Genomic DNA, 19,836 nt, shown 5'->3' with positions numbered 1-19,836 from the left:
TTTACAAATATGATTTCATTTTATCCTCACAACAACCCTGGAAGATAGATGTTATTACTATCCCCATTTTATAGATGAGAAAACTGAGGTATAGAGAGGTTCAGTGGTTCATCCAGGGTCACACAGTTAATAACAGTATGAGGAAGATTTGAACTTAGGTTTTCCTTACTCTCTCCACTGTACCACATAGCTGCTTAGGCATTTAAGACCCTAGAGAATGCTACCTTTCATTCGCTTATCCCAGGCATATCCCAGACTTTATATACTCTCTGCACTAGGCAAACTGTACTACTGAGCATATATTTTCCAATCCTCTGCCATTGCTTGCATCATGCCTCATGCAAAGAATGTCCCAATGCCCACACCCAGACCTATCTGCTGATAGAAATTCTCCCCATCCTTCAGGACCCATTTCAAATACCTGTTCCATAAAACCTGCCCTGCTCTCCTCAGCCTGGAATTAATTTTTCCGCTTTGGACCTTACATAGCTCTTTGACTCCTTTCTGTACTTACAGCATAAATGTAGAGCTAGAAAAGTACTTTGAGGGAAACCTTACAGAGAAGGAAACAGACATACAGAGAGTGAACCACTTGCTCAATCACGTGACAGAGGGTAATTTCAACCCAATCTTCTTTCTGCAAATCCTGTGCTTTTGCCACTGAACCACATTGCCTTCCCTTAGCTGGTCTGTCTTAGATCATAATTATTTCTGCTAATGCCATAATCTTCACCTATATTTTGAGATCTATGAAAGCAGGAAGCATGTCAAACTTAACTTGCTGTTTTCCATTGTCTAACACAATGGGTGCCTACAAAACTTTTGCTGGATGAAATCAGTAATAACCAGAGAAATTAATATTTAAATAGTCCTTCAGCATTGCCTCACATTTATAAAGCTGGCAAAGATGGAAAATGAAATTGTTGGCAGAGCTGTGGGAAAGTAGTCACATAAATTCACTTCTCTTGGGGTTTTGAACTGATCTAATTATTTGAGAAAGTAATATGAAATTGTACTATAAAAGTTTTAAAAATTACTCATGCCCTTTTTCATAACAATTCCAGTATCAGGTCTATACCATAAGGAAGATATACGTAGGAAGAAAAACCTTATTTGTATAAAAAATATTCCTAGATGCTCTATTTATACTAGCCAAAAGCTGAAAATAAATCATGTGTCCAACACCTTGGGAATGGTGAAACAAACCATGGCATATATAAAGGTTATGGAGTATTGCTGCCTTGAAAGGAAAAATAAATAAGATTTCCAAAAAAAATTAAAAATGGGTAGGCTTGCATGAAGTGATGCAGATTAAGGAAAACAGATTCCAAAGGTCAACATACACAGTGACCACAACGATATAAATGAAGACGTTATCTAGTAACACAGCCCAGGCTAAGTACAGTGGGTGGTGTTGGTACTGGCTGATTAAAATTAAACCAAACAACATTGTGTTTACTGTCGGGCCATCCATCTAGTTAGTTTCTTTGATTTTTCCCTTTTTTCTTTCGCTAGGAGATAACTTACTGGATAGAATAATAAAGAGCAACATATTTGGAAATGAAGTATTGCTGGAAGAACAAAAGGTACCAATAAAAAATTATTTCTTTAAAATTAAATACCACCCCCTTCCTTACTTTTGACAAGTGATAAATTACAAGGGGGCACAGCTGAATGTACAGTCATTATTATAGTTGAAACAAAATTGATCAATGAATCAGTAAAACAAGTCTTTCCTGAGCTGAACTGAATTAGCGGAACTGAGATTAGAATAGGCTCTTTCCTTACATCATGAGTACCTTCTAGGAGGAATGAAACTAATTCATACAAAAGTATAAAGAATGGACATCAGGTTATCTCCTGTTTTATAGCACTTTACAATATAAAATGCTTTCCTCAGAAAAAAACATGAGATAAGGGATTTTATATTTCTGCCCCCATTTTACAAATTAGAAAACTGAGACTGAGAGGTTACTGTGACCTACTGGTCAAACAGCTAGCAGAAGTGAGAACTGCAACTGCATGTTGTCATTTCCATTATCCCATGTTGCCTAAAAATGTTTTGAGCAGGGGAGAGAACAGGGGTGAATTGTGCTCTGAGAGTAAGGGATGGAAAATGAAGAAGGAATACCTTGGTGGACAAAGAAGACATAAAAAATGTAGGCTGGGGACCTCTATAGACAAATGTTACCTTCCTTTTGGGAAGGACCCAAGCACTCCAAGTTGACCAATGATCAAAGATTGCCCCTTAGTGGCTGGTCTAGGAGGGAAATCAGAGTCATTGAGTCAGAGGGTTGGAAGGGATCTTGGAGGTCATTTGATCCACCCTCTCTCCAGGATCCAGGGTCCACTTTACACCAACACTGGTGGGTGATCACCCAGCTTGTGTGTTAACACTTTCCCATCTAACCTAAATCTTCTGTAGGTAAGTTTGCCCCAGGCATTCCCTTTCCTTTCCCTGTCAATGCCACAGCTCCCCTCTGCCCCAAATGACAGCCTCTTTCCCACACCTCTAAAACCTCTGAAATATTGAATCCTATTCCCAGAGCAATTCCCTGCAAGTGTACTTAATTCACAGTACAGTCTCATGAGACAGCTAAGTAGTACAGCAAAAAGAAAAGTGGAACTAGAGTCAAGAAGCTCTTAGTTCAAATCCTACCTCAGACACTATGTGATTCTGAGCAGTCATTTCATCTCTCTTGACCTCTTTCCCATTTATAAAATGGGGACAGCCCCTCCCTCACAGTGTTATTCCAAGTGTCCAGATGAGAGGACATAGGTAAAGTTGCTTGCAAACCTTAAAATACTGTTATTACTCTAGCTTTTCCCCTTATCAAGGGCCCAAAATCCTAGGCAAAGCAAGCTAGAGCTATTTCCCCTTCCTTCCAGGTATCCACATTTACTGTTCTTGCCCCACAAGAATAGACCTCCCACGCACTGCAACCTGCAAACATCTAACTTTCTGACATGATCACTGATACAAATTTGGGAGAAGACGGAAGAAGGGACTCTGGGTGGCAGGTGCATTGAAAAGTTGAGTGACTTGTCCCATGGTCACCCAGCTCGTATGCGTCAGAGGTAGGACATGAACCCAAGTCTTCCTTATTTCAAGGCTGGTATGCCCACAATGCCTTTCCCTTTCTTATTTATTTGAGACTGGATCTCTCCATTTCAGCCAGATTGGAAGTTTTAGCCCCACTGGAACACAGAACTCTAGAACACAAGTGATTGACCAACCTCAGATTCCCCAGCAGCAGAGACTATGGGCATGTGCCATCATACCCAATGCCTCTCCTTTTCTTAGCTCTGGATTTGAAGTCAGAAAGACTTGGGTTCAAACTTGTATCAGTCAAATGCTAGTCACATGACTCTGGGCAAGTCATTTAATATCTCATCAGCTCAAGCAGTTCCCTGTTATAGCTAGTCAATAGTGATGAATTGGGAATCAGAGGACCCAGGTTTAAATCCACCTCTTTCTCTTACAAGATGCCTCACCTTAGGCAAGTCAGTTAGCCTTTAAGGGCTTCAATTGCCTCATCTGTAAAATGAAAGGATAACCTCTCCAGCTCTACAATTCTATGATCCACTAAGTCCTAAATTGTTACCTGCATTTGTAGAGGGAATTCCCACACCAGAAGCTCCCCCGCCCAGAAAAAAATCCTAGCTTGACCAGGAGAGGAAACAAGTAACAAAGAATGGATGTTTGTGATAGAAAGTAGTTTGGCATCATTGCAAGAGCAATGAGGTTTCCCAACTATGACCCAACCCACTCTCCTCCTACCATTCCACCAACAATAAACAAATTGAGATGAGGACTTGGAGTTCTGTTTAGCCCAGCTAATGGACAACGAGCCAGGAAGCAAAGAGATTGGTAATCGTTGCCTGTGACAGGACTTTGAAAGTTACAACACTGGGAGACAGTGCCTGAATCCTCTACCCAACTACTATGACAATGATCATCTTGGAGATGGTAAGTGGTTCAGCACTTGGGAAGTGTGTTTTAGTGTATGAACATCTTTGCTCACACTCAGAGGGAAGAAATAACTGGTGGCATCTACACATTGTGATCTGTGTCCTAAAACTACTGAATGTGGGTAGCCTGGGTCTTCTTACTATGTTCATATGATTAAAAAATGGGGAGAGAAACAGCCATTCTCAGTGGGATGGGGGCTCAGAGCTATTTTCATTCTGATTCATTAACGCCACACAGAAACTACTGCAAAGGGCACAATCCTTTGACCGTGAGAATGAGAAAAGCATTTATTCATTCCCTGAGAATTCTAGCAAGCTTGTCATTTCTCCAGGGCGCCCCCTGGTGTTGAATGGAATATACAACCTACAGGTGTAGCATGGAACTTAACAGAACTTTATCCTTACTGTAAAGAGAGGCTAGCAGCACAAAAAGGTGGATAATATATTTTAAATGATCTGTACACAATATAGAAGCAATATCAGGTAGGTAGGGAAAATACTATTAATACTGTAGTCCCATAAGAACCAAAAACTAAAGCCTAGTTTGAGCTAAAGTTTATGATAAAAGTAAACAATAGTAAAAGGGGGGAATGAATTATTTAGCTAACTTGAGTACAAGAGGAAGATCAAGAAAGGAACAACCCTGCTTAGGGCTATGACAATTCCAGCTGAAGGAATTGTCAAATAAGAGTTGAAGAGGATCAAAATTTAGATGAAAAGACAACACACACACAAAAAAGACAGCACTCCTCAATTTCTATCTTGTTTCTGTTTTATTTATCATAGACATGGAACTTCAAAATGGACAGGAATAAAGAAAAATACTTAACACAGAAGTAAAACCTAGGATTGGTAAGGTAATGGTAAGAAAGCACACTTGGCTGCTTTTCAATGAGGTCAAGTCACCTGACCCAAAAAAATTACATCCATAAATACAGAAAGAACTCTCAGATGTAATTGCTGAGTGCCTGTTGGTGAGCAGACACTGACAAATGTAAGGGAAGAAGGTAGATTCACCCATAGGTTAATGAATTTGTTGTCAAATCTTGACAAATTCTAGGATGTATTATTGTAAAAGATGACTCATGAGCACTTAGAGAAGGTACAAGTGGCCACTAAGAACTGTCATGCCAGACAACCTTCATTTACAATTTTGATTGAGTTACTAGAAAAACACAGCAAGAGAACGCTATGGTCACATTTATGGATTATATAAGTCAGGAGGAAAACTAATGGATGACAGGCCTGGGATCACAAAATATTTCAACAAATGAGGATAAAAAGATGAACTTCCAAAAGGGAAAAATGTAAAACTCCTGCCCAAGTATAATGCAAGGGAAATTATGACTTGAAAACTATGCATGTATGTTTGAATGAATGAGATGGTAATTGAATGAAAAAACATTTGTTAATCATTTAATATGAACCAGGAATTTTGTGCTCGGCACTAGAAATAGTAATGCCAAAAGCAATAAGAACCTTTCTCTTCAAGAAACTTATATTTTAATAGGGGAAGACAGCATATGGAGAAAGAGTAATGCTTGGTCAAGATAGTCACAGGGATAGTGAATGGAGAGAAGGCAATTGATTGGCACATTCCATCCAAGAATGGTCCTGTTTACTCATGGAAGAAAGAGGAGTTTTAGTAGACTCCATTGTCAATGTATCAACAACATGATGTGGCAGCCAAAATATAAAATACAGCATTGTTCCAATGATTGGTGGTTTTAACATTATTAGAAGGAATACTCCCAAGAGATGAGCTCGTAGACTTTTTGAGAATTTGAGTAAGTAGTTTTTCCTTATGTTAAGCCTAGAGAATGGAAGACAAAGGGGACATCAAGGGGTGTCATAGGTCTAAAATATTCATAGGATCATAGGTGTAGGAACCTCAGAGGCTACAGTGGTACCTCTTCAACGTACAAATGGGAAAACTCTTGAGAGAGGTGAAGTAACTGGTCCAAGACCACAATAGTTAGCATCAGAGGCAGAATCTGAATTGTTTCTGACCATGAAGTCAGTGCCCTTTCCAGTGTAAAACACTGACTTTGTCTAACCCTGGAGAACATAAATAGGAACCATGGGAGGATGTTACAGAGATAGAGAACATAGGTTTAGCATAAGTAAAAAAAATCTCTTACACAAATAATATTCCAAAGGATCTATGATTTTGCAAATATGGGCATTCACTCCAACAACATATTGTAGAACACAACTCATCTATACCTGCCCATCCTATGTGACTCTTGTCTGTCTTTCCATAAGTTTGCCATAGGGGACTACTCAAAGGGATGAGGTATTGTCCCAATTATTCTTGCATTGTGAGGATAACAGTGGAATAAATGGACTATCAATTGGTTGTTCCTCACATCACGTGATCATTTTTTAATCATACATTTCTTCAATGGCATGCCCAGCACCACTTTTTCATAACTCTTTGTTTGTAATGTATCACAACTAGCAGATACTTACTATTGACTCCCACTTTCCAGTGACCTTTGAAACATATTGAACATCAGCTCTTTGGCAACTATAATATTCCATGACTCACAGCCAGACAACATTTCTAGAAGATTGTTGGTATTTAAATGATGGGCCTTTCCATTTTTTAATGGACTCCAAAATTCTTGGTGTCATTAAAATAACCTTCAGTTTCTCAAAGGTAGTCCAGCTTCTTCTTCTGTACAATTCTGGACCCAACTCCTCATATATTTATGGTTGTCCAAGATTATGTTTCTATATATGTATCTATGCATGTGTACATATACAATATGTGTGTATATATAGACTGATCAATAAATACAGATGTATGTCTATATAGATCAAGGGAGGGGACAAAGAAGGAGAGAGAGATGGTGGGGAGGGAGGACAGGGACAGAAGGAGGAAGAGGGAGAAAGACATTTGTCCACCCAATTATGTATCATAAGCTGGAGAAGAGGTATCCATCATCCATTTTTTGCTGTATGGATAGTTATGTCAAAATCTTTTGGATGATTATTGATCTCATATAGGGGGTTATAAACATTTTATAAAGATGAGAAAAATTTACTGTACCAGTATCAGTAATGTATCAGTATCAGTAATGTATCAGTAATCAGTAATACTCTCTATTTTTTGCTAATGATAATGTACAAGATTTTGTGTTCCTACTTTCAAATAACCTTGAGAATCAAATACCTCAATGCCCTGAAAATTATGTCCTATCACATATATTCGTCGGTATACTTTGAATTGACATGTTGTTTTTCCCACCATCTTTATTTTCTTTCAGTGTCATTTCCATTTCTTTTAGTAGCATGTTAGGGGTTGAAATATTAGAGTACAAATCTGATGGCCAAAAGAGTTTATTATAAAAAAAAAAAGTCATGCCACATTTTTTCCATCTTTAATTTGTTTGTGGTGCTTTTTTCCACTTTCAACCTTAAATGCCCTTGGAATGACTTTATTTAGCTGGGTATTTCCCCAAGCTTTCCTTCAGCTGGCCTTCCTTCCAAGACTTCTTCCTGTTTCATGGGGGAATAGTGCTCATAATCTCAGATTTCCAAGATTTTACATAAGAGTCTATATTCTAAACTCATGTTGCCCATAATTATCACCTCTGTCCTCTTGTCAAGTAGGCCAATTGATTGTTGACTAAGGCAGTTTGGGGGCTCTTTTGATCTCACTATGAAAATTGACTTTCACAAGTTAGATTCATGTATAAAATTATTATAATTGGTGTCAATACCCTTTACTCCATCCACTTCTTATTTTGTGTCTCAATACATTGCTTAAGTAGTTAATGTTGGAGTTGTTTTAATTGCATACCATCCTTTCTCTCATTTTTGTTCTTTCTTTTAACTTCATATGAAGCTTGATCTTTGATCTATCTAGCCGGTAGTCTATACGTAAAAGAAAGATGATTCAAGAATGATCCTCACATCAAAAATAAGTCATTTCCTTTTTACTCACATTCAATCTATTATTTTTGTGAAGTTTTGTAATATCTACCGCATCTAACACATTTAAATTATTTTTTCAGAAAACATCTTCCTGATGCTTCCATAAAATCTACAAGTGTTTGATTTCTTTCATTCCCTCCTCCTGCTTCATATTTTCGAACAATTTTTTTCAGTCTGCATCTATTTTCAGCTTTGCATTGAATTCATAAAGTGTCAAAGTATGTTTTGATTTCATACGGAGAGTCTAAATCAGGTTCGTTGTAAAATTCCTCCACATCTTTAGTCATGTTCTGCAATAGATGTTGGCATATAGACTGAAAATATTTTCATGGTGGTCTTTTTTACAAATGCCCATTATGAACCCTACAATACAAGATAGTCAAATGTCCCATGAAATGTTTCTCTGAACACAGAATAAAACAAACTCCACCAATATCTTTACCTGCCTCTACAAGGAGAAACTGAGAGCCATCATTCTACTTAGTTGGAACTTGCTTTTAGTCTTCTGGTTTTGTTTATAGGGTAAGTCAAGATCTACATGATTTAATTCCTCCAAAAGTAGATAGTCAAAAAATTGCAAGCTTAGGATTCTTTGCCCCCTTTTCCTCCCCTCTGCCTGCCACTGCAAAAGTGGAAGGAGACCAAACAGAATCAAAGGCCATTTTGTATTTTTCTTTTTTTTCATTGGTTGCCATGACCAAAAAAAAACAGCATAAATAAATTACCAGCCTACTGGTAATGAGCATCTCAATGTTTAACCAGACTGGTCTTTGGAAAGCAGATACAGTCAGTTGTGAGGGCTAGAGAGGAAGCCTTCCCAGAGAACAGAGCTTGAATTCAAGTGGCATGACTTTCAAGAACCCAAGGTAACCTCCATGCTACAGTAAGATATAAGGAAAGTAGAGACTATTTCCTTCTTTGTATTTAAGTCACCTGCATGTAGCACAGCACCTAACAGAGACAGAGTACTTATTAAATGCTTAGCGATTGGTTCATTGATTGACAAGCTGCTTAACAACTAGAATTGCCGCAAATATAATGAGCTTCCTTCATTTCTTATAAGTAGACACTTTTAAACAAAGGATGAGTAACCAGTTATCACTGATGCTGTTGACCAAATTAATGGGTCAGATTAGATGACCTCGGATGCCTCTTCCAATTCTAAAATTTTTATAAATCCTTTCAATGCTATTTCTGTAATATTTCTCTCATCGATCCTTTCCTACAGACACCATTATAGTACACAAACTCATTATCTACCCTTTGAACTTAAGCAATCACTTCCTTGCTAATCTCCCTATTTCCAATCTCTCTCCCCTTTAATCTATCCTACTCACTGATTCAGTAATCTTCATAATTCTTAGCTCTGACTTTGTCAACACATTACTAAAAAAAAATTCTTCACTTGCCTTCTGACTAAATACCAAATTCTTTCACCTGGCATTCAAGGTGTGCCAAGTCACCTTTCCAGTTTTATCTTGCATTGTGTTAACTCTATGCTCTAACCAAACCAGAATCTTTATTATCCCCAAACATATTCTGATTCCCCACCTCCAAACCCTTGTTCTCCATCCGATTTCCACCTAGGGCAAATCTCTCCATCTTTTAAGAAGCAACTTAAATGTCTACCTTACTAGATCATGGGCTCATTGAGGGATGACAAGAGCTCTAACTAGTATCCTAGAATTGTAGACATAGAGTCAGAAGAGACCTCAGAGGCCAACTGATTCCATTCTTTCATTTTACAGGTGAGGAAACTGAGACCTAGTACTTACTGAGGATCATGCAGATGTGGGATTTGGACCAGATCTTCTGAATCTAGAGTCAGTGCTCTTTCCATCGTACCATGTGTCTCAGCATAGGGTAAATGGAACTTTACCCAAGCCCACCACCTGGAAGGGGATGGGGTTCACAGCCTCCCCTTGACACCAATGGTCTTATACCTTGCCTCACAGTCTTTGACTAGTCTTTGCTATAGTTAGGAACAGTCACTACTCAAAGATCCCAACATCATGGGATTCCTCTTCTGGCCTGCCAAACCTCCTCCTTTCCCAGTGCAATTACCCCCATCAGCCTGTGTTCTACCCTTCCCCTAATACCTCCCCCCAACTACTTTTGCCCCAGATGAAAGCATTCTTGGCTACAAAGGGACTATGTCTTACCAGATAGAGTGCTTTGTACATAATAAACACTTGTTAAACATTTCTAAGATTGAATCTGTTAATAGAATTTCTCTTGGCCTTGGCTCTCCAAAATTTCACCTTCCGCCCATGCACCATTTCTCCTCAATCTAAATAAAAAGGAAAAAATAAACCAAAAAAGCCCAACCCTGGAAAATATGCAGGACATCCCCATCTAGTAAATTTCTTCCCTCTCCCCTTCCTTTTTTCCATTTCTCAAATTGCACTTTTAGAAGAAAAAAATAAAACAAACAAGGTCGCGATGGGGCTCTAGTTCAAAATTAAAACATTAGCTAGGAACTTAATATAATTTATAATTGCTGATTCAGCCAAGAAGCTTGATCATTCACTATACATCTAACTGCAACTTCAAGATAAAGGAATTAAGCTTTTGATTTCTCTTGGAAAGCAAATGAAAAATGAGCCTGATTTTCTTTACCACTACCATGGACACCTCCCCAGTGAAGGGGGAGGAAGTTGAGAGCTTTTATAACTTGGCATTACCACCCATAATAACTTCATATAGAGCCCCAGAACATCCTGTATGGGTAGAAACACCCACCCCACAAGGACCAGGCTATTATTCTAATGGATTCTTAGAGTTGGAAAGGGTATTAAAGGTAATCTAGTTCTGAATACCTCTGATCCCAGGAAAGCCATCTACAACAATAATAATCCATGTTTACACATTATTTCAATGTTCACAAAGCACATGACATATATTCTCTCTTTTGATCCTCACAATAAGCCTGTGAAGTAGACCTTATTTTTTTCCCCATTTTACAGATGTGGAACCTGAGACTGAGAAATTAAATGATTTGTTCAGGGACAGAGTGCTTGAAAGTATCTGAGGAGGGATGTAAATCCAAGTCTTCTGCCTCTAAATCTGGTGTTGTAAGCCCTATGATCTTTTTTTAATGATTTTCTAAGAATTCTTTATTATGTATTTTATTAGTAATATAAATATTATTATTGTATTTATAATACTTTATACTTATAATATATTCTATATGTTTCTATTTTTATTTTATATATATTAAATATTTGTAATATATTATTATGTTTAAATATATACTAGGCAGAAAATCCTGGAAAGACTTGTATGAACTGATACAAATTGAAATGAGCAGGACCAAGAAAACACTGTACACAGTATCAGCAACATTGTGTGATGATCCATTATAAATGATTCATCTCTTCTCAGCAACACAATGACCCAGGACAAATACAAAGGACTCACGAAGGAAAATGCTATCTACATCCAGATGAAGAACTGATGGACTCTGAATGCAGATCAAAGTCTAGTTTTTCACTTTCTTTATTCTTTCTTGTGTTCTTTTTCCTTTGGATCTGTTTCTTCTTTCAGAACGATGACTGATATGGAAATTCTTTTTACATGATAGCACATGTATAAACTATACCAAATTGCCTACCATTTTCAGAAGAGAGGAGGGAAAGGAGGGAAGCAAAAAAAATGGAATTCAAAATCTTATAAAAATGAACGCTAAAAATTTGCTTGACTTGTAAATGGGGAAAAAATAAAATAATAAATAATGAACCTCATTTTACACACACACACATACACACACACACACACACACACACACACACACACACACACACACTGCTTCTTTGATGACAGTGCTGACAGGTCGGCTTCCAGCCTTTATTCATACCCTTACAGTGACAGAGAACTCACTATTGGCCCATGTTGGACTGCTCTGATGGTTCCTCATGTTGAACCGGAAGCTACTTCTCAGGTGTATCTTCTCAGCAATTATTCCAGTTTCACCTTCTCTCTGTTGCTGCACTCATGACTTTGATCAAAACATGAATAGAACTAGTACAAGGAGAGTTACAAAGCTTCTTTTCTCACTCTTTCTGTCTTTAAAATCAATAGTAATAAACATTTGTTAAACACTTACTATATGTCAGGCACTGTAATAAATGATGGGGATACATAGAAAGGCAAAAAACAGCCTCTTCCCTCAAGGAGTCACTATCAGTGGGGGAGGACTCTTTCACTCACTGAAACCTGACTCCCTTCCGGGCCACCCTTTTCAGCAGTGCCTGTACTTTTCCTCAAATTCCCAATTCACTGCTCCTGGTAGTGCTCCCCTTTACCAATTCCAGGATATCTTCTGCTAACACCATCACTCAGTAACCTCTCCTTTAAGGTTCATTCAATTCATATTGATCACCCAGTTAAGATTTTGATAAATATTGCATACCAACCCCTCAGTGAGTTCAGTGACTTACTCACAGTCTTTCTCTCCTTCCCAATTCCTGCCCTCATACTAGGTAGGAGTCTTCAATATACACATTGATGTTCCTTCAAACACCCTAACTTCTGTTCCTCAACTTCCTCATTTTCCATGACCTACTCACAAAAATGGTCATACCTTTGATCTTGCCAACATACACAAGTGATCCATGTTCATGAACTCTGCAATTCCTTTGTCTGATCATAAACTTATATTATTCTATCTATCCCTGTGCCTTACAAGCTCTAAGCATAGCATTCATCCTCCCCATGATCCCCAATCCCTTCAACCCTCAGTTCTTTTTCACACCACTATCCTTGTACTGGCTACATACTGTCCTCTCTTCTCCACCTTAATCCCTTGGTGAACCAGTTCAATTCTTCACTGTCTTCTTCTCTGAAGTCCCTCATCCACTTTTCCTATCACCAATGCTCTGCCAAGCCTCAGCCTTGGATTGTCTCCACCTTCTGCTGTCTTCACTCCTATTCATATGCTACTAGACAGAGCTGGAGAAAATCATGAAACCCTTCGACTGGGTCCACTAAAAATTTATGGTACACAATCTCAACTGGGTTTCGCTACAGCAAGACAATCCTTTTACATCTCCCAAATTAACTCACCACCTCGGTTTTTCCCAATGTTTTTGTCCACCCTTAAACCTTCTATAGAGCCGCCTCTCCTCATCCTCTCACCTAAGAACCTTGCTCCATATTTCACTGGTTTAAATATACTCATTATCTCACACTTGGACTATTAAAATGGCCTCCCTGACTTGTCCCTCTTCAGTCCAGTATACCCTTCATTAAACTGTCAAATTGACCTTCCTAAAGGATAGACCTGACCATGTCACCTTCCTTTCCAGAAACTCCTTGCTGTCACTAGGATTAAATATGAAATTCCCTAATTGGCTTTTAAAGCATTTCATAACTAGACCCCATTCTAATTTGCATTCTTCTTACATCTTACTCCCCTCCACATAATCTACCTTCCAGTGACACTTGCATCATTACCATTCTTCCCCCTCCATTCATTTTTATTGGTTATTATCCTCCATGCCTGGAAGTCTCTTGTCTCTTCTGTCTTCTGACTTCCCTGACTTCCTCCAAGTCTCAGCTGAAGCCTTACCACCTTCTGCAGGAAGCTTTTCCTGGTTCTCCCTAATGCTGGTACCTTCCCTCTAAGCGAATCTCCAGTTCATCCTAAATGCAGCTTGTTTATGCATGGTTGTTTGTATATTGCCTCCTATATTAGAGTGGGAACTCTTTAAGGTCATTAACTAGGTTTTGCCTTTCTTTGTATCTTTAAGTGTCTGCCCATAGGAGGTGTTTAATAAGTGCTAATTTTCTTAAATTAACGAAACTAGTCATATTCTACAACCCTGAAATTCCATTTATTGGGGCTATGAATTTTGATTAGGAAAAAGAGTATAGATTTGGAGTTGGGGGGGGGGACCACAGAAGCATTCAATTCCAACCCCTTAATTTTATGGAAGGGGAAATTGAGGCAATGACATTAAATGAATTGCCTAGAGTCACATAGTAAGTATGTAAGCTATGGTTTGAATTCAGGTATTCTTGACTCCAAGTCTAGTACTCTATCCCCTAAATGATATTGTAGTATATTAGACTTGGGCTGAGATCTTATCTGTACTACTGGCTGTGCTGTGCTATGTGACCATAATTAAAGTACTTCATCTCTCTTTGCCTCAACTTTCTCATCTGTACAAATAAGGATAAAAATATTTGCCTCACATGACTGTTGTGAGGTAATCTATGCAAAAGGCTTCCCCCATTTTGAAGTACTTTGTAAATGTCAGATATATTACTCTAAAGGGAGGGGAAAGACCCATCCAGGCTAAAATATTCCTCGTGGCTTTATTCATACTAGTGGGAAAAGCATGCACAGCCTGTATATCCCAGAGCTGGGGAATGACTAAACAAAAAGTGCCATAAAAGCATTTCAGAATATAAGAAATTATAATTTTGAAGATTTTAAACATGAGGAGTTGCAAAGTGAAGAAAGCAGAATTAGAGCTAGAGACACACTATCATTATGTGCAGCACCATCGTCATCACCACCATCGCCACATCCACCAATATCACCATCATCACCACCACCACCAGTCATCTGAATCCAGTGACCAGATATGCATCAGGATGACTGGAGATGACCCAGGATGAGTCACACAGCTAGTGAGTGTCAAGTGTCTGAGGTGAGATTTGAACTCAGGTCCTCCTGACTCCTGCAGTGGTGCTCTATCCACTGCACCACCTAGCTGCCCCACTGGACTAATAATTGTGCCACTAAAAGAAGTCATTTAACCTCTTACCTCTCCCACTCCTCCCTCAAGTAATTATTGAAAACTATGTATTACAAATAAATTGCCAACTTTTGGCAATGGAATTCCTCCCACTGAGGAAATCACAAGTCTGGAAAAATACAGTAAACCAATAATAGTAACTCAAGCTGACATAGTGCTGTTAAGTTTGTAAGCTTCTTTCCTCACAGTTGCCTCAGTAGGATAGGAAGGACAAATAATACATTATTATTCCCATTTTACAAATGAGGAAACTGTGGCTCAGAAGGTCTTGCCTAGGATCACACATCTAGTAAGTGTCAGAGCCAATAATGGAATCCAGGGTTCTATGCATTACCTTCACTGTTCTAATGCTTCCACTGTGGGACACATTGCAGATGAGTTGTCCTAAATGAAGAAATGCTATCTGTTAGGCTTCCCCAAACAAAGCATGACTTCTATTTCAACCTCTGAGACTGGGGGCTGGGCAAGGGGAGAAAGCCTATTAGTTTCACAGTTACTTAGTCACCCTTATTAATTTTCAAGATGACAATGACAACAGCATCACAGATTTAGACCTGCAAGAGACCTTAAAGGTCATTTAGTCTAACTCCCTCCCTTTAAAGAGGAATGACTTACCCAAGGTCTTACAATAACAGAAGTGGGTTTTGAACTCATGTCCTCTGTCTTCAGATTTAGTGGATTTGTTCTTTCTATCATGCTAGCTCCCCCATGCTGCCACTCTCTCATTTTATAACTGGGGAAACTGAGACCCATAAAAGATAAGTGATTTTCCTTAGGCACACAAGCAGTAAGTGGCAGTCAGCATTTGAACCCAGGTCATCTGGCTCGAAATCCAGTGTACTTTTCCCAGCACTGCCTGTAAAACTTAATTATTCTGTTCACAATGAATTCCATGGTTTTGCAATCTTGCCTTATTATTCCCTCTAAGCACTTTCTAATCCTCTCCTAGACTGGATGCAATGGATGCCATTTAGTATTCTTACTGGTTACATTTTCAGTCACTTATGACCACCAAAGACCACCCACAAAATCCACATGTGGTCATTTGGGTATAAATAGTTCCTGACCTAGGATCTAATTTACTGCTTATGCTTCTGTAAATTAATTTGCTCTAGACTGAAAGTAGGAATTCCTTTTCCAGAGAATACTGCCTATCCTCACATCCTCTCCTGTTGAGGACTGAGTCTGGGCAGCTTGTCCCCCTGACCCAGTAGCTTTCTTGTGTCTAGGTAGGCAGCTGGCTCTTGGTCACCTCCCTCCACATCACTCATGTCTAGCTCCCACTGCCTTGCCACCAATCATGATCCCAGAGGACCAAAGAGGAAGTATGATCTGTGCTCACCTCTTCTTCCAGAGAGGTAACAGTCTCAGGATACAGAATGAGATGCATTTGGGGGCAAGGGAAATGTGGAAATTTATTATGTCTCATGATGTATATTTATTACAAGTGTTTTGGGGTTTTTTTTAGCAGAATGAAAAGGTGAGAAGAGAAGATACTTATTAATTAAAAAATTAACAAAAAACTTTTAAAGGAAAAGTGTTGGGTAAGTAGGTAGGAGTTTCATTTTCATAGCATTAGTAGAATCATTCATCCTGATTTCTGTCTGCATTGATATTCTTCTCATAACACTATGCATAAAATAATAATGTTGAAAACTAGAGAAACACCCTGCGTAACTCATTTGGCACACAATGTTTTCTTTGGGGGAAATAAAAGTCGGAGAAGCAAAGGAAACCACCATGACCTAAAATCCCCTTTGCTAATACATTTCCCTATACTCTGCAGTAGGAGAGGGGAATTCTTTTTTCTATTGTGTATCCATTAAGAGGAAAAATAAAGTTGAAGGACACATAATAGCTAATACATATCTATATGTATATGTATATGCACACATGTATATGCATACATATGCTTATGTATGTGAAGGCAGCTAGGTGGTCAACTGGCCCAAAGCCAAACAGCTAAAGAGAGATCATCAGTTTCTTTCTTCCCAGAATATTTGACTGGAAGCTCACATATACAAAGCAGCTAACTCATTCACCCCCAAACAGCCCAATGAAGTGAATGAAGCCACATGCCCTGGCAGAAAGTGTGACTGCTTTGGGGAGTGTAGGTTCAGTGTTGAGGGTAAGGACTTATCAGGTACCCATGTGCTCAGAAAATTTTAACAAATTATCTTGGAAAGAAGATTGGATGGCTTAAAGTTTTTTACCTGTGTGACCTGAGCAAATTGCTTAACCTATCTAAGCCTCAATTTCCTAATTTGTAAAAAAAAATAGGAAAGAGATGGACTAGATGACTTCTAAGGTCCCTTCCAGTTCTAAATCTATAATCTTAAGAATTGTGATACATTACTCTGCCCCATTCTCCTTGAGAGAGAGCAGCACTTGGCTAAGGGGAAGGAAGCTGCAGGAAGGATAGAGTATACCTCAGCATTTTGCCCAGATGCCTGCTTTGTGTTGGTGTCATCTAATATCTGGGAATTAGATAACTTGGTTCTGAGATAGCAACGGTTAGTTTCTCTGTTCCCCCAATCAGAGCTAGATATTGTAAGGACCATCCTCTCCCCTCAAGTCTAGGAAGTTCTTCAGACAACAGCTCCCCACAGTCCCTCCCTTGAATATTCATTCTTCCCATTCTACCTACACACTTATGGATGTTCTAGACTCACTGACCACCCCATCACCTCTTCCAGCTTCTACCTAGAAGCTAAAGTCACCACCAAAACCAGAAGGGCAGGAGGACTATGATTATGGTTTATACCATAGCTGAGGAGAGATGAACCTTCCCACCCTTCTGTCTGCCCCTTCTTACTTTCTTTAGGGGCATCGGGATCCCAAACAGACCACATCTGAACGAAGAAGAAAGGAGTCCAGCACACGATGAAGGCCAAGACAATAATGAAGGTCATCTTGATGGTGCGAATTTTGGCCTTGGAGATAAGCTTGACACTGCTGACCCGAGACAGGGCTGCCGCGTTGCTAACATCTGCCTCACAGGTAACAGATGAGGCCAAAGGCCCCACAGCTCTGGGCTCATGAGCTGTCTTAAGCTTCAAATTCTGCCAGATTTTAAAGCTGATCAGCCCGTAGCAGGCACTGAGCACCAGCACTGGGATGATGTAGACAGTCAGTGTGATCCAGGTGATATAAGCCTTGGGTCCCCAGGGCTGGATGAACACCGCCCAGCAGTCATACACGCCTTGGCTCACTTCTCTCAAGGAGAATATCTGGATCTGAGGCACGCTGACTACTAGGCACACCAACCACGTGCAAAGGACTGAGAGGTGGTCGGACTGCCGGCGCAGAGAGCGCAGCGGCTGGCAAATGGCCAGGCAGCGGTCCAGAGACATTAGCAGCAGCAGATAGGTAGAGGCGAACATGCCCACCACCTGCAGATACTTGACGAGGCGGCAGAGAAAGTCGGGCCCGTAAAAGTGGAAGGTGATGTCCCAAAGCAGCTGGGGCAGCACCTGGAACACAGCCACCACTAGATCTGCGATGCTGAGGTGTTTCATGAAAAAGAACATGCGAGAGTGCTTGTGGCGGGTGGTGCGCAGAGCCAGCAGGACGCACAGGTTGCCGGTCAGCGCCAAAAACAGGATCACACTCAGCACGGTCACCTCCACCTTGGCCATGGCCTCGTTGCGTTGGACGCGGACGGAACTGCGGTTCCTGGAGCTGGAGAGCTCCAGACTCCAGTTGGTGCTACAGTTCAGGGACCCCGGTTCTGCCGCTTCTCTGAGGCTTTCCATGGTGAGCAAGGGTCTTGGTGACTTTACTGCCTGCCCAATGGCTCACAGCCCGCGGCCCCAGGCTCCGGCCATAGAGCTTAGACTACTAGAAGTGCCCCAAGAGCCGTGCCGAGACGCATCCAGCTGCGCGTCTTGGGGAGCTGCGCTCCGCTCCTTGCTTCTGCCTGGCGGCCAGCCGGGAAGCGTTCTTTATAGGAGAGACTCACAGGAGGGGGAGCCGCGTGCGCGGGCCCAGCTGTCCTGCCCCTCCCGTCCCTACCCGCGCCCCTCCTTCTCCTGGGGACCAGATAGCAAAGAGGTCTCGCCCGCGAGCTTGCCAACTTGGAGCTGGCGTTAGGATCCAGGGTATATTCCGCTCTAAAGCCTCAGAAAGTACGGGGAGCCCCAGGAGCTGGACTCAGCTGCTCTCCAAAGTCCTAACCTGTAATCAAACAGAGCGGAAGATAGAGCACCCCGCGGTATCATCCCTTCCCACCCACCTTCCAGCCCTTCCCTGGCCTCTGAGTCCCTCAGAAGTCTACGTGAGACCTCTAAAGCGCAATCCGCTGCAGGCTGGATCCGGGTCCAGAAGGGCAGCTTAGAATCCCAGCCCGCGCCCTCGGCAATTGTCAGCTTTCAACCTTTCCCGGAGCATCCCTGTCTCCTCTAGAAAGCCTCCTGAGAAGGCTTATTTAAACCTTTCCCATCCCTCTCCCTATATTTCCTCTCTGGTCACTCTGCCCTATCACCTCCAATATTCTTTAGCCAAGTGCCCAGTGCTCCTACCTGCTACTAGGGGAAACTCGCGAGTGCCCCTAAGTTTTCTCCTCTAGGAAATTGCTCTTCCCCATCTTTCCAAGACTGAATCTCCCAGGCTTAGGTTCAGTCCTGTGGAAATCTCCACCTCCAGCCTCTCCCTGCGTCCTTCTGCCAGGCTGTCCAGCTTTAAGATGAACCAAGAGGAGAAGGGAGCCCCAAGGAGTCTCTTGCAGGAAGCAGTGGTTACAAGAGTGAAGCACCCGGCGCTGGCTTAGCTACCTACAGTGCCAAGAGCTGGGATCAAGCAGCTTGGTCCGCTAAGGGGCGCAAAGAGGCTACAGATTGCCAGATTCTCCCAAAACCCAGCTTTCGCCCCTAACGTGCTAATAAACATATTTATTTCACAGGAGGATAGCAAAGAACTCTGCATCTCTCTTCAGTTCTTGGTTTATTTGATTTGTTTGCAAGCGGGACGGCTTTATTTGATAGAGAAGCAGTTCTTAGAGTATACACTGAAGATTTTTTTTAAATCAACAACTCATCATGGTTGTCATCAGGGGAATTTACTCAATATGATGTTATAATTGAAATACTGGTTTAAAAAACAAAGAGGACATAGTGTAATGAATTTGGGAATTAATTCAACCAAAGCCTTATTTAGGAAA

At 40.6% G+C, this 19,836-nt stretch overlaps 1 protein-coding gene across 4 annotated transcripts in view; it reads right to left on the bottom strand.

The window, feature by feature from the left end:
- Positions 1-19,433, bottom strand: part of LOC140497524 (oxytocin receptor-like) — a 232,729-nt gene extending 213,296 nt beyond the window's left edge. For 2 of the 4 annotated variants that reach the window (XM_072598596.1, XM_072598598.1), the window contains exons 1-2: positions 19,199-19,433; positions 17,494-18,854 (exon numbers count right to left, since the gene is read on the bottom strand). In XM_072598596.1, coding sequence (XP_072454697.1) covers positions 17,494-18,433 — 940 coding nt within the window. In that variant the 5' untranslated portion in view covers positions 18,434-18,854; positions 19,199-19,433. The remainder of the gene's footprint in view (positions 1-17,493; positions 18,855-19,198) is intronic. The other 2 variants (XM_072598597.1, XM_072598595.1) reach the window with 2 other exon arrangements.
- Positions 19,434-19,836: the final 403 nt, after the last annotated feature.

Source organism: Notamacropus eugenii, chromosome 3 (genome assembly GCF_028372415.1).
Source record: "Notamacropus eugenii isolate mMacEug1 chromosome 3, mMacEug1.pri_v2, whole genome shotgun sequence".
NCBI classification, from domain to species: Eukaryota; Metazoa; Chordata; class Mammalia; order Diprotodontia; family Macropodidae; genus Notamacropus; species Notamacropus eugenii.
Note: the sequence above shows the minus strand (reverse complement) of the source record. Positions and strands in the feature narration are given on the sequence as shown.